Source organism: Physella acuta, unplaced genomic scaffold (genome assembly GCF_028476545.2).
Source record: "Physella acuta isolate Inbredline_101_S28 unplaced genomic scaffold, ASM2847654v3 ptg000362l, whole genome shotgun sequence".
Classification (NCBI taxonomy): Eukaryota; Metazoa; Mollusca; class Gastropoda; family Physidae; genus Physella; species Physella acuta.
This window is the reverse complement of record NW_026731881.1, coordinates 268,167-283,080: the sequence shown is the minus strand read 5'-3', so window position 1 is coordinate 283,080 and position 14,914 is coordinate 268,167. Positions and strand designations below refer to the sequence as shown.

The 14,914-nt window shown below is 41.9% G+C and overlaps 1 protein-coding gene across 4 annotated transcripts; it reads left to right on the top strand.

Annotated features, from left to right (window-relative positions):
- The first annotated feature begins 218 nt into the window (after window positions 1-218).
- LOC131941460 (GTP-binding protein REM 1) lies at window positions 219-13,222 on the top strand. Of its 4 annotated transcripts, none has more exons than XM_059300735.1 (5): window positions 219-297; window positions 7,735-8,583; window positions 9,322-9,401; window positions 10,925-11,114; window positions 12,329-13,222. In XM_059300735.1, exons 2-5 carry the CDS (start codon window positions 7,956-7,958, stop codon window positions 12,595-12,597), a joined length of 1,167 nt encoding a protein of 388 aa, XP_059156718.1. In that variant the 5' UTR covers window positions 219-297; window positions 7,735-7,955; the 3' UTR covers window positions 12,598-13,222. The 4 variants fall into 4 exon arrangements, with proteins under 4 accessions (XP_059156718.1, XP_059156719.1, XP_059156717.1 ...); XM_059300736.1 differs by having other exon boundaries at window positions 233-301; XM_059300734.1 differs by lacking the exon at window positions 219-297 and adding an exon at window positions 2,634-2,753.
- The last annotated feature ends 1,692 nt before the right edge of the window (window positions 13,223-14,914 follow it).

Below are 14,914 nucleotides of genomic sequence, written 5' to 3'. Positions count from 1 at the left end.
GGTTCTCTTTATCGGTTAATGACGTCACTTTCTGCAGCAAATGACCTGAAAAAGTAGCTCAACTACCCCCCCCCCCCCTTACACACACACGCACACGCAGAGACTTATGTCTTCTTCCATTCAGGTATTTATAGATGACCTATATAGAGATGGCGCCTGGAGATTACAACAGGTGGAGCAGGCGGCTAGTCTGTACACGTGCACATGGCCAGCGATGTGTTTACTGCTCACAAAGTATCCAAGACGTGAGCACTACACATCAGAGCTGTAAAGCTGTTTCTAGCCCTAACAGAGCCTGTAAGTAGGTCAACATCTTCTCGTTTCCATACTGGCCAGCTAGTATTTTTCAAACCAAATGTTAAATGTTGTATTAAATCGGTAAAAAAAATTAGCCACAAACCAAATGTTAAATGTATTAAATCGGTAAAAAAAATTTAGGAAATCTACTTCCTAAAACGCTGTTATTTGAAATCCTAAACAATGATGGACTACAAAATGTGTGTTAGCTTCAAGAAAAATATAACTTATATTCAATTGTGATTTTTTTTAAAGGTTCGTACAGTTTTTATTCGAATAAGTAACAAGTTGACTCCACCTAGCCACAAACCGACCTCCACCTAGCCACAAACCGACCTCCACCTAGCCACAAACCGACCTCCACATAGCCACAAACCGACCTCCATCTAGCCTCCACCTAGCCACAAACCGACCTCCACCTAGCCACAAACCGACCTCCATCTAGCCTCCACCTAGCCACAAACCGACCTCCACCTAGCCACAAACCGACCTCCATCTAGCCTCCACCTAGCCACAAACCGGCCTCCACCTAGCCACAAACCGGCCTCCACCTAGCCACAAACCGACCTCCATCTAGCCACAAACCGGCCTCCACCTAGCCACAAACCGGCCTCCACCTAGCCACAAACCGACCTCCACCTAGCCACAAACCGACCTCCACCTAGCCACAAACCGACCTCCACCTAGCCACAAACCGACCTCCACCTAGCCACAAACCGACCTCCATCTAGCCACAAACCGACCTCCATCTAGCCTCCACCTAGCCACAAACCGACCTCCACCTAGCCACAAACCGACCTCCACCTAGCCACAAACCGGCCTCCACCTAGCCACAAACCGACCTCCACCTAGCCACAAACCGGCCTCCACCTAGCCACAAACCGACCTCCACCTAGCCTCCACCTAGCCGCAAACCGGCCTCCACCTAGCCACAAACCGACCTCCATCTAGCAACAAACCGACCTCCATCTAGCCACAAACCGACCTCCACCTAGCCTCCACCTAGCCACAAACCGACCTCCACCTAGCCACAAACCGACCTCCATCTAGCCACAAACCGACCTCCATCTAGCCACAAACCGACCTCCACCTAGCCACAAACCGACCTCCATCTAGCCTCCACCTAGCCACAAACCGACCTCCACCTAGCCACAAACCGACCTCCACCTAGCCACAAACCGACCTCCATCTAGCCACAAACCGACCTCCACCTAGCCACAAACCGACCTCCATCTAGCCACAAACCGACCTCCATCTAGCCACAAACCGGCCTCCACATAGCCACAAACCGACCTCCACCTAGCCTCCACCTAGCCACAAACCGACCTCCACCTAGCCACAAACCGACCTCCATCTAGCCACAAACCGACCTCCACCTAGCCACAAACCGACCTCCACCTAGCCACAAACCGACCTCCACATAGCCACAAACCGACCTCCATCTAGCCTCCACCTAGCCACAAACCGACCTCCACCTAGCCACAAACCGACCTCCACCTAGCCACAAACCGACCTCCACCTAGCCACAAACCGACCTCCATCTAGCCACAAACCGACCTCCACCTAGCCACAAACCGACCTCCACATAGCCACAAACCGACCTCCATCTAGCCTCCACCTAGCCGCAAACCGACCTCCATCTAGCCACAAACCGACCTCCATCTAGCCACAAACCGACCTCCATCTAGCCACAAACCGACCTCCATCTAGCCACAAACCGACCTCCACATAGCCACAAACCGACCTCCATCTAGCCTCCACCTAGCCGCAAACCGACCTCCATCTAGCCACAAACCGACCTCCTCCTAGCCACAAACCGACCTCCATCTAGCCACAAACCGACCTCCATCTAGCCACAAACCGACCTCCACCTAGCCACAAACCGACCTCCACCTAGCCACAAACCGACCTCCATCTAGCCACAAACCGACCTCCACCTAGCCACAAACCGACCTCCATCTAGCCACAAACCGGCCTCCATCTAGCCAAAAACCGACCTCCATCTAGCCACAAACCGACCTCCACCTAGCCACAAACCGGCCTCCACCTAGCCACAAACCGGCCTCCACCTAGCCACAAACCGACCTCCATCTAGCCACAAACCGACCTCCATCTAGCCACAAACCGACCTCCACCTAGCCACAAACCGACCTCCATCTAGCCACAAACCGACCTCCACCTAGCCACAAACCGACCTCCACCTAGCCACAAACCGACCTCCACCTAGCCGCAAACCGGCCTCCACATAGCCACAAACCGACCTCCATCTAGCCTCCACCTAGCCACAAACCGACCTCCATCTAGCCTCCACCTTTCGTGTTAAACAGCTCGCACCATTTTGATCCGGCGAACGTGCGCGCACACGTGTACCTCCGTGAGTGAGCGATACAGACAAGCACTCATTCACATACGCACGCGGACACAGATACACACACACATGGACACTCGTGTAAGGCGTGAGTATTAATTTAGTCTACGAACTCATCTATTTATAGTCATCTGCCTAGTTTGTTTTTTGTTGTTATGTGTGTTTTACTTAAAGATAAGCTTCTGTGTAAGGGTAAAGTTATTTGTCAGATTTAAGGCTAGTTTTGGTTTGAAATGTCAAGTTGATGGTAACTCTGTTTAGTTTAAAAGAAAGTCTTGGGCTACAATAATCTGTGGTGTAGACTGACACATGTGTGGTGTGGACTACTGACATCTGTGTGGTGTAGACTGACATCTGTGTGGTGTAGACTGACATCTGTGTGGTGTAGACTGACATCTGTGTGATGTAGACTGACATCTGTGTGGTGTAGACTGACATCTGTGTGGTGTAGACTACTGACATCTGTGTGGTGTAGACTGACATCTGTGTGGTGTAGACTGACATCTGTGTCGTGTAGAATGACATCTGTGTGATGTAGACTGACATCTGTGTGGTGTAGACTGACATCTGTGTGGTGTAGACTGACATCTGTGTCGTGTAGAATGACATCTGTGTGATGTAGACTGACATCTGTGTGGTGTAGACTGACATCTGTGTGGTGTAGACTACTGACATCTGTGTGGTGTAGACTGACATCTGTGTGGTGTAGACTGACATCTGTGTGATGTAGACTACTGACATCTGTGTGGTGTAGACTGACATCTGTGTGGTGTAGACTACTGACATCTGTGTGGTGTAGACTGACATCTGTGTGGTGTAGACTGACATCTGTGTGGTGTAGACTGACATCTGTGTGGTGTAGACTACTGACATCTGTGTGGTGTAGACTACTGACATCTGTGTGGTGTGGGCTACTGACATCTGTGTGGTGTAGACTGACATCTGTGTGGTGTAGACTGACATCTGTGTGGTGTAGACTACTGACATCTGTGTGGTGTAGACTGACATCTGTGTGGTGTAGACTACTGACATCTGTGTGGTGTAGACTACTGACATCTGTGTGGTGTAGACTGACATCTGTGTGGTGTAGTCTACTGACATCTGTGTGGTGTAGACTGACATCTGTGTGGTGTAGACTGACATCTGTGTGGTGTAGACTGACATCTGTGTGGTTTAGACTGACATCTGTGTGGTGTAGAATGACATCTGTGTGATGTAGACTACTGACATCTGTGTGGTGTAGACTGACATCTGTATGGTGTGGACTGACATCTGTGTGGTGTTGACTGACATCTGTGTGGTGTAGACAACTGACATCTGTGTGGTGTAGACTGACATCTGTGTGGTGTAGACTGACATCTGTGTGGTTTAGACTGACATCTGTGTAGTGTAGACTGACATCTGTGTGGTGTAGACTGACATCTGTGTGGTGTAGACTGACATCTGTGCGGTGTAGACTACTGACATCTGTGTGGTGTAGACTGACTTCTGTGTGGTTTAGACTGACATCTGTGTGGTGTAGACTGACATCTGTGTGGTGTAGACTACTGACATCTGTGTGGTGTAGACTGACATCTGTGTGGTGTAGACTACTGACATCTGTGTGGTGTAGACTGACATCTGTGTGGTGTAGACTGACATTTGTGTGGTGTAGACTGACATCTGTGTGGTGTAAACTACTGACATCTGTGTGGTGTAGACTGACATCTGTCTGGTGTAGTCTACTGACATCTGTGTGGTGTAGACTGACATCTGTGTGGTGTAGACTGCCATCTGTGTGGTGTAGACTGACATCTGTGTGGTGTAGACTGACATCTGTGTCGTGTAGACTGACATCTGTGTGGTGTAGACTGACATCTGTGTGGTGTAGACTACTGACATCTGTGTGGTGTAGACTGACATCTGTGTGGTGTAGACTGACATCAGTGTGTTGTAGACTGACATCTGTGTGGTGTAGACTGACATCTGTGTGGTGTAGACTGACATCTGTGTGGTGTAGACTGACATCTGTGTGGTGTAGACTGACATCTGTGTGGTGTAGACTACTGACATCTGTGTGGTGTAGACTGACATCTGTGTGGTGTAGACTGACATCTGTGTGGTGTAGACTACTGACATCTGTGTGGTGTAGACTGACATCTGTGTGGTGTAGACTGACATCTGTGTGGTGTAGACTGACATCTGTGTGGTGTAGACTACTGACATCTGTGTGGTGTAGACTACTGACATCTGTGTGGTGTAGACTGACATCTGTGTGGTGTAGACTGACATCTGTGTGGTGTAGACTGACATCTGTTTGGTGTAGACTGACATCTGTGTGGTGTAGACTACTGACATCTGTGTGGTGTAGACTTACATCTGTGTGGTGTAGACTGACATCTGTGTGGTGTATACTATTGACATCTGTGTGGTGTAGACTGACAGCTGTGTGGTGTAGTCTACTGACATCTGTATGGTGTAGACTGACATCTGTGTGGTGTAGACTGACATCTGTGTGGTGTAGACTGACATCTGTGTGGTGTAGACTGACATCTGTGTGGTGTAGACTGACATCTGTGTGGTGTAGACTGACATCTGTGTGGTGTAGACTACTGACATATGTGTGGTGTAGACTGACATCTGTATGGTGTAGACTGACATCTGTGTGGTGTAGACTGACATCTGTGTGGTGTAGTCTACTGACATCTGTATGGTGTAGACTGACATCTGTGTGGTGTAGACTGAGATCTGTGTGGTGTAGACTACTGACATCTGTGTGGTGTAGACTACTGACAGCTATCGGAAACTAAAGCTATCGATTGTCCGGAGATTGAGCAGAAAAATCAATACTTTTGTTGCGCGTCCTTATCCTGACAAAATACACGATGACATTCTGATCACTTAGCCACAGCTAGGCAGATAGCCTCAGCTAGTTTGTTTATCATAGATAGTCTGTTAGCTAGACTTTTAGCTAGCCTGTTAGCTAGACTGTTAGCTAGACTATTAGCTAGTCTGTTGACTCTTAGCTAGTCTGTTGACTGTTAGCTAGTCTGTTAGCTAGACTGTTAGCTAGACTGTTAGCTAAACTGTTAGCTAGACTGTTAGCTAGTCTGTTGACTGTTAGCTGGTCTGTTGACTGTTAGCTAGTCTGTTAGCTAGACTGTTAGCTAGACTGTTAGCTAACTGTTAGCTAAACTGTTAGCTAGATTGTTAGCTAGTCTTTTAGCTAGACTGTTAGCTAGATTGTTAGCTAGACCGTTAGCTAGACTGTTAGCTAGTCTGTTAGCTAGACTGTTAGCTAGATTGTTAGCTAGACTGTTAGCTAGATTGTTAGCTAGATTGTTAGCTAGATTGTTAGCTAAACTGTTAGCTAACTGTTAGCTCAACTGTTAGGTAGATTGTTAGCTAGTCTGTTAGCTAGACTGTTAGCTAGATTGTTAGCTAGTCTGTTAGCTAGACTGTTAGCTAGATTGTTAGCTAGACTGTTAGCTAGACTGTTAGCTAGACTGTTAGCTAGACTGTTAGCTAGTCTGTTAGCTAGACTGTTAGCTAGTCTGTTAGCTAGACTGTTAGCTAGACTGTTAGCTAGATTGTTAGCTAGACTGTTAGCTAGACTGTTAGCTAGACTGTTAGCTAAACTGTTAGCTAGACTGTTAGCTAGACTGTTAGCTAGACTGTTAGCTAAACTGTTAGCTAGACTGTTAGCTAGACTGTTAGCTAGACTGTTAGCTAGTCTGTTAGCTAGTCTGTTAGCTAGACCGTTAGCTAGTCTGTTAGCTAGATTGTTAGCTAGACTGTTAGCTAGACTGTTAGCTAGACTGTTAGCTAGACAGTTAGCTAGACTGTTAGCTAGACTGTTAGCTAGTCTGTTAGCTAGACAGTTAGCTAGATTGTTAGCTAGACTGTTAGCTATTCTGTTAGCTAGACAGTTAGCTAGACTGTTAGCTAGACTGTTCGCTAGACTGTTAGCTAGTCTGTTAGCCAGATTGTTAGCTAGACTGTTCGCTAGACTGTTAGCTAGACTGTTAGCTAGACTGTTAGCTAGATTGTTAGCTAGACTGTTAGCTAGACTGTTAGCTAGACTGTTAGCTAGTCTGTTAGCTAGACTGTTAGCTAGATTGTTAGCTAGACTGTTAGCTAGATTGTTAGCTAGACTGTTAGCTAGACTGTTAGCTAGACTGTTAGCTAGACTGTTAGCTAGACTGTTAGCTAGACTGTTAGCTAATCTGTTAGCTAGACTGTTAGCTAGACTGTTAGCTAGACTGTTAGCTAGTCTGTTAGTTAGACTGTTAGTTCGATTGTTAGCTAGTCTGTTAGCTAGCAGCTTGCCTAGTATAAGACAAAGACAATATCTCGCATAAAGATTTCTTTAAACGTTGGCATAAAAAAGATCATTTGATCTGCTACATCAATGTTTGACATCAATGTTTGACATCAATGTTTGACATCAATGTTTGACATCAATGTTTGACATCAATGTTTGACATCAATGTTTGACATCAATGTTTGACATCAATGTTTGACATCAATGTTTGACATCAATGTTTGACATCAATGTTTGACATCAATGTTTGACATCAATGTTTGACATCAATGTTTGACATCAATGTTTGACATCAATGTTTGACATCAATGTTTGACATCAATGTTTGACATCAATGTTTGACATCAATGTTTGACATCAATGTTTGACATCAATGTTTGACATCAATGTTTGACATCAATGTTTGACATCAATGTTTGACATCTATGTTTGAGTTGTACCCTAAGTTGAGTACTTGATTGGTTTCATTGTTGTAGAGTCGTCAGTTGTATTTAATTAACAAGCGACGAGTTGATCAATAAAGTGGTTAGGTCGACCTTAAACTTTTAATTATGTTCGTTAACAAAATTTACAATGTGCACTTTTTACATAATTGTCGCGTGATACTGTCACGTGATGGTGTCACGTGATACTGTCACGTGGTGGTGTCACGTGATGGTGTCACGTAATGGTGTCACGTGATGGTGTCACGTGGTATCGTCACGTTATCTTAGGTCATAAAGTGTTTTTAAGTGACATTGATCAGAATATGTTTACATTTTTCTAGATCTGTGAAGTCTAAAAATGTCACGCTGATATTTAAACGAGTGCCACGCTTGACTTAAAAGTTTTCACGCTGAATACACTGAATTGGACTTTTTGCGAAGTCAAACTTAACGAACTGTCACGCTAACCTGAAGTAACTGTCACGCTGAACAAAAGAAACTGTCACGCTTAACTGAAACAACTGTCACGCTGGACATACCCAAGGAATTTGAGCACAAGGATATGACATTAGATGAACAAGCACGCACAAGAAGGCGTGGCCCTGACTCACGCAAGCTCCGCCTTGTCATGCGTAGGAAAAACAGTAGTGACAGCCAGCAAAGTGAAGACACGCCCCCTCCATGCGCCGGTCTACCGAGCACGCCAGCCAGCCCGTCCCACAGCTCTGTGTCCAGGGTCCCGTCCCACAGCTCTGTGTCCAGGGTCCCGTCCTTCAGGAGCGACTGCCCAGCCCAGCCAAGTGATGAGGGCAACATCACAGACGGCGTGTCACGTGCTCTAGGACCGAGACGGTGCTCCATGCCAAACGTCGTAGAGAACTTTCTCACGGTGCCGGATGAGTCAGCGCGTCTGCGGAGAGTCCGATCGTTTAAGACAACGTCCAAGGGAGCGGTGGTCAACAGAGGGGACTCCTTCAAGAAAAAAAGCACCCACAGCCTCATGTCCACAGGCAGCGCCATCACTGACGCCCGACCCCAGCAGCTACACCACAGGGCGTACACCTCAGGGGTGGCAAGCACCCCCACCTATTATAGAGTCATAATGATGGGCGCAGCAGGATGCGGAAAATCTTTAATGACGAAACAGTTTATGACGTCAGATTACGTTGGCAGTGGAGACGATCACCAGGGTATGTTCTCAAAGGTCACGTTTAGTCAAAGGTCACGTGTTTAGTCAAAGGTCACGTGTTTAGTCAAAGGTCACGTGTTTAGTCAAAGGTTACGTGTCAAAGGTCACGTGTTTAGCTTTAGATGATGCTTTTGTCAACAACATTTTCATGTTTTGTTGCTGGCAATAATCAAACTATGCGCAGCTACATCGATTAAAAATAATTTTTAATGGTGATGCAATTTGTGATGGGTATATCAATTTGTGATGGGTATATCAATTTGTGATGGGTATATCAATTTGTGATGGGTATATCAATTTGTGATGGGTATAGCAATCTGTGATGGGTATATCAATTTGTGATGGGTATATCAGTTTGTGATGGGTATATCAATTTGTGATGGGTATAGCAATTTATGATAGGCATATCAGTTTGTGATGGGTATATCAATTTGTGATGGGTATATCAATTTGTGATGGGTATATCAATTTGTGATGGGTATATCAATTTGTGATGGGTATATCAATTTGTGATGGGTATATCAATTTGTGATGGGTATATCAATTTGTGATGGGTATATCAATTTGTGATGGGTATATCAATTTGTGATGGGTATATCAATTTGTGATGGGTATATCAATTTGTGATGGGTATATCAATTTGTGATCGGGTATAAATATGAGAGATAGGTATTACAAAATCTAGCCTTCAGATCATTTTACTGTTATTTATATTTTGTCTATCCGAATGGTTTGACAGAAACGCACGAAAATACAGTATCGGTCCTGCTAGATGGAGAGGAATCGACTATTGAATTTATCGATCCGTTGGACAGAAATGTAAGCAATTTTTTTTAAATAATGATTGTACGAATTTGTGAATGAATTTGTGAATGATTGTGTAAATGATTGTTTAAATGATTGTGTGAATGATTGTGTGAATGATTGTGTGAATGATTGTTTGGATGATTGTGTGAATGAATGTTCAAATATGTGACCGTATGACTGCGTGACCGCGGGCCCGTTTGATCGTGTGATTGTGTGACAAAGTGATTGTGTGATTGTGTTACAAAGTGATTGTGTGATTGTGTGACAAAGTGATTGTGTTACAAAGTGATCGTGTAATTGTGTGACAAAGTGATTGTGTGATTGTCTGACAAAGTGATTGTGTAATTGTGTTACAAAGGAATCTATTCCCGATAAAAGCAAAGTAGAGGATGTTTGTTTTGTTTGTTTGTTCCTCACATGGATTTGATCGTGTACTTGCAGGTAAGTTGCAGGTAAGTTGCAGGTAAGTTGCAGGTAAGTTGCAGGTAAGTTGCAGGTAAGTTGCAGGTAAGTTGCAGGCAAGTTGCAGGTAAGTTGCAGGCAAGTTGCAGTGAAATTGTTAAGATAAAGTTTGCGGTACACTCTCTTTTTAACTGGAAAATTAGAGTCATCTCCAAAATACAATTTACAGTGACGAAAAGCCGACCTACACTGTCTTATATAATCTTTACATTTTTTAAAGTGCTTGAATTAGATCGACCACTTGCATATGCCACAAAAAGTTGGTATTTGGTGAGTAGATAGCTCTAGTGTCAAATTAATGGGTAAAAATTTTACGTTTTACCCCTCAATTTTAATTCAAATGGGGAAGAAACAGTATCAGGAATTTAAACTTTCCCACGTTCTTTGACTATACGGAAAAAAAAAACCGAAGAAAACATTTGAATAAAAGCAAAGTTCCTTTAGAATTGATACTATACGGTTTTCAAATAAGGGACATGTTTAACCGCTCAATTTTACCTACATTAAGGGATATAACTTCGTCAGGAATTTATTATACATATATATATATATATATATATATATATATATATATATATATATATATATATATATATATATATATATATATATATATATATATATATATATATATATATATATATAATTCTCTTCGTGGGGACCATGCGAGACATCACCTAGACGTAAGCTTAACTGACCATAGCGCTACCACCCCCATCCCTACCAGTCTGGTGAGCTGTTTACAATCATAGTGACGGCTATTAGGGGCAGATAGTTTAGTTTTTAAACTTTTTGAAATAAAGGGGAGGTAATAACATGTTCTGCTGGCTCTTTTCAATGTCGTCTGTGAACTGTCGTCACAGACGGCTGCTTTCGCGAAGGCGGGGGTGGGGTGGAGTGGAAAGTTAGGGTGGGGATAATCGTCCTTCACGAGCTACACGAGTCACTGACAGTTCTGTCTCTGACCACTATGCCAATGACAATTATGTCACTGACGATTCTGTCACTGACAATTATGTCACTGACCTTTCTGCCACTGACCATTCTGTCACTGACCACTTTTTCTCTGTCAGGTTATAGGTGACGGTATGCAACAGTTGCTGGATGCTTATGTCGTTGTTTTTGCCATCAACGATTCCTCAACGTTCGAGACAGCCCAGAACCTGGTCCGGTATTTGCGTGTGGACCACGGAACAGACAGGGCCATAGTCCTTGTGGCCAACAAAATTGATCTCGTCCGAAAAAGGAAGGTCAGCGCAGAAGGTGAGGGTCTACATTTAAGTCTAGCACAGGTGGGGGGGGGGGTCTACATTTAAGTCTAGCACAGGTGGGGGGGGGGGTCTACATTTAAGTCTAGCACAGGTGGGGGGGTCTACATTTAAGTCTAGCACAGGTGGGGGTCTATATTTAAGTCTAGCACAGGTGGGGGTCTACATTTAATAGAGGCTAGCACAGGTGGGGGTCTACATTTAATAGAGGCTAGCACAGGTGGGGGGGTCTACATTTAATAGAGGCTAGCACAGGTGGGGGGGTCTACATTTAATAGAGGCTAGCACAGGCGGGGGCCTAAATTTCAAGTTTCAATAATTATCATTAAAAAAGTTTTAAAAAGCCCACGTTTTCTGATTGAACTAAAAAGTAGAAAATAAATGCTATACATCACAATAATGCAAGCGATCACTCTACTATAAGCGATGAAAAACGTGGGGCGCCGAAGTAAAAGTTTTTTAACGGTCATTGTTAATATAAGATGTAAAAGTTATATTACTATTGATTAGATAATACTATTGATTTTTATTAGGGAGCTTGTAGAGAGTCAACAGTATTAAAAACTGTAAGAAAATCACGGCGCCCCACGTTTTTCATCGCTTATAGTAGAGTGATCGCTTGCATTATTGTGATGTATAGCATTTATTTTCTACTTTTTAGTCTTTGTCTGTTTGTTTGCTTTAAAATCTTGCTATCGATTTTATCTTTTCGCATTCACTTTTTTTTTGGGTAAACGAAGACAACTCGTGCCTTGGGTTAGCAATCGTGTGCCCAACCACTCGACCATATCGTCTCCCCCATACTGGCCACCAGTTGTTACGTTCTGGTTGTTTGTACACAAACACCGCGTGACAACTACTCAGTAAGCAAAAAGAGGGAGAGTACCGAACCTTGTTTTCATCAAATTACAATTACTGGGTTATGTCCCTTTTTCCCCACGTTTTTTGTACAATTATATAGCGGTCTAAAATGATCAATAAAATGTTTCCATTGATCAATTTAGTAATAATAACAATTGAATATTCTATTGTCATCGGAAACAAAGCTTTCCTGAAAATTTCAGCGCGCTAGCTAACTGGGAAGTGCCCGAAATTTCGATCGCAAGATTTGATTGGAAAGACGCTAAAGCAAGTTAGAGAAAACGTGGGGAAAATAGTCGAACCGTGTGTGGTTTTTAAAATGACTGACCGCTTCTCATTTGTCCCCAGCGGCCAGACTAGTGGCAGAAACCTACGACTGTAAGTACGCGGAGGTCTCGGCCAGCCTGAATCATCATCTGGACGAGCTGCTGGTCGGGATATTAACACAGATCCGCCTACACATGCGGATACCCTTCACTACCATTTCTTTTCCCGGTAAAGAGCCGCGGGCTGAGAAGACACGCCCAGTTAAAGGCCCTCGGAGCTTCTTCATGAGGCTATTTCGTCGGTACGGCCGGAAGTCGGAGAGGCCCTGCGAAAATCTGCATGTCTTGTAGACGTGACAGACTAGGGTAATCCAAGACCGTCATGATCAAAGTTAACCGGCAAGTTTCTTGGAAAACTTATCAAAGTTAACCGGCAAGTTTCTTGGCAAAACTTATCAAAGTTAACCGGCAAGTTTCTTGGCAAAACTTATCAAAGTTAACCGGCAAGTTTCTTGGCAAAACTTATCAAAGGAAACCAGCAAACATCGAGATAAAACTAAAATTAAACAGCTAGTCTAAGGAAACAACATGCTCAATGTTTGAGAAAAAATCCTAGGAATGAGCCATAACATTAATGTTAGATATTTTAATACTAAATATTCAGATTATGATTTATTTTAATTTTCCCTAAAAATTATTAAATGTCTGGAATAATGTGCGTAATATGGTAAAATGTTTCATATGAGTAATAAGCAAATTATGATATATGTACACACATGCACAAGGAATTTCAGTCGAGTTCAATAAAATATCAGAAACACCTCATTGACAAATATGCAATTCCGGATTCCTAGTTATTAATTTTAGAATGAATCATATTATTTGAAGAATACATAATTTAGAAGCCATATAAAAATAATTAAATTATTGATTAAAATTTTTTAATCTTTTGAAAAAATAAAATATACTGTTTATGGACTCTACTGTCAATGTTTTTGAAAATGTGGAGCGGAAAAAAATGACACTTGGCATTAAGATTCGTGTTTTTTTATTTAGAGATCAGTTTAGTCAAAAGGCATGAGAGCAGAGTTTCTTCCAGGCATCTCTCCGGGGGGGGGGGGGGGAGGCTTTACCCCCCCCCCCCCCCTCCCGAAAAAATTCTACCGCCCCCCCCCTATCGAAATGAAATGTATATAATTTAGATAGAAAATATATACTTTTAACAGTGTCCGCCCCCCCCCCCCCAAAGAAAGTCTACCGCACCCCCCCCCCCAAAATTTCAAGTGCCCCCCCCCCCCCCCCGGAGAAAAACGTCTGGAAGAAACACTGCATGAGAGCAAATACCAGCAGCGTGTCCAGGGTGATTTAACTCTGGAGGTTTTTTTCTGTTATAGTGTTACTCTATATTTAGATCTTGATTACAGCTGAATGTATGCAAAGATTCCCATCAGCTTAACTAATGTGACGGACTATGGTTAAATTAAGTCTAGTTTCATTATTTTTTCTTAGTGCATGCATTGTTTAATTTTTTTTTAAAAATTGATATCATTTTCTTGCTTCGCCCCTTCTGAAAAGCTATCAAAATGTAATGTATATAAAATGTGTGTATGTACATATATACATACATAAACACACACATATATATATATATATATATATATATATATATATATATATATATATATATATATATATATATATATATATATATATATATATATATATATATATATATATATATATATATATATATATATATATATATATATATATATATATATATATATATATATATATATATATATATATATATATATATATATATATATATATATATATATATATCGATCCCGTCCAGCGCGTTGCTGCGGTTTCAGAATAAAGAAAATTCATAGAAACACGTTATTCAATTTATATTTTTATTGAAACGTATAAATCCTTTTAGAGTGAAATTATGATAAAATTCAATGTACATTCTATTGACATAAATGTATCATTATTAATAGTATATTTTTAGACGCGTGATCTCACTCTCTGATTGGTTCATGTTCACATCAATGCAGATTGCGTCATTCGCTGAAACGACAAAAATCAACCCTAACCTAGAGTGACTGATCCAACTTGTTAGATTTACTAGTAATGTATTTTTGGTTACGTCTAAAAGTAATTGCAGATTCCATCCTCCGCAAAGTGAATAAACTACACACGATGGTTTTATAGAGTTACAAAATGTTATTTTTAGAAGTATGATCTTATTTTCAGGGGTCGGCAACCTTTTGGGACAGAAGAGCCAAAAGTTAAAATTTACCAAATATCCCAGTTTTTAAAGAGCCACCAATATTGTTTTTGTCAATATTATGATATTTGATTAGGATTATATATATATATATATATATATATATATATATATATATATATATATATATATATATATATATATATATCTTTATATAATATATCTTTAAATATGAAATAATATTTATTCAATTAAAAACATACGCATGTTTCGCAGAAAAAGTATTAAAGTATTTTATCTAGCTCTCCTAGGATAATAAAATCAGTAATCAAATTATGTAACTTTTCAACAAGTTTTAAGCACGCCACTAGATTTTTATTTGTTAGTTGGCTTCTTTACTTTGTATTATATTCATGCAAGAAAACGCTTGCT

Coding starts and splice junctions, on each gene's coding strand:
- LOC131941460 (XM_059300735.1), top strand. CDS start 7,956: ATGACATTAGATGAACAAGCACGCACAAGAAGGCGTGGCCCTGACTCA. Junction 8,584..9,321: donor CAGTGGAGACGATCACCAGG/GTATGTTCTCAA, acceptor ATGGTTTGACAG/AAACGCACGAAAATACAGTA. Junction 11,115..12,328: donor AAGGAAGGTCAGCGCAGAAG/GTGAGGGTCTAC, acceptor ATTTGTCCCCAG/CGGCCAGACTAGTGGCAGAA.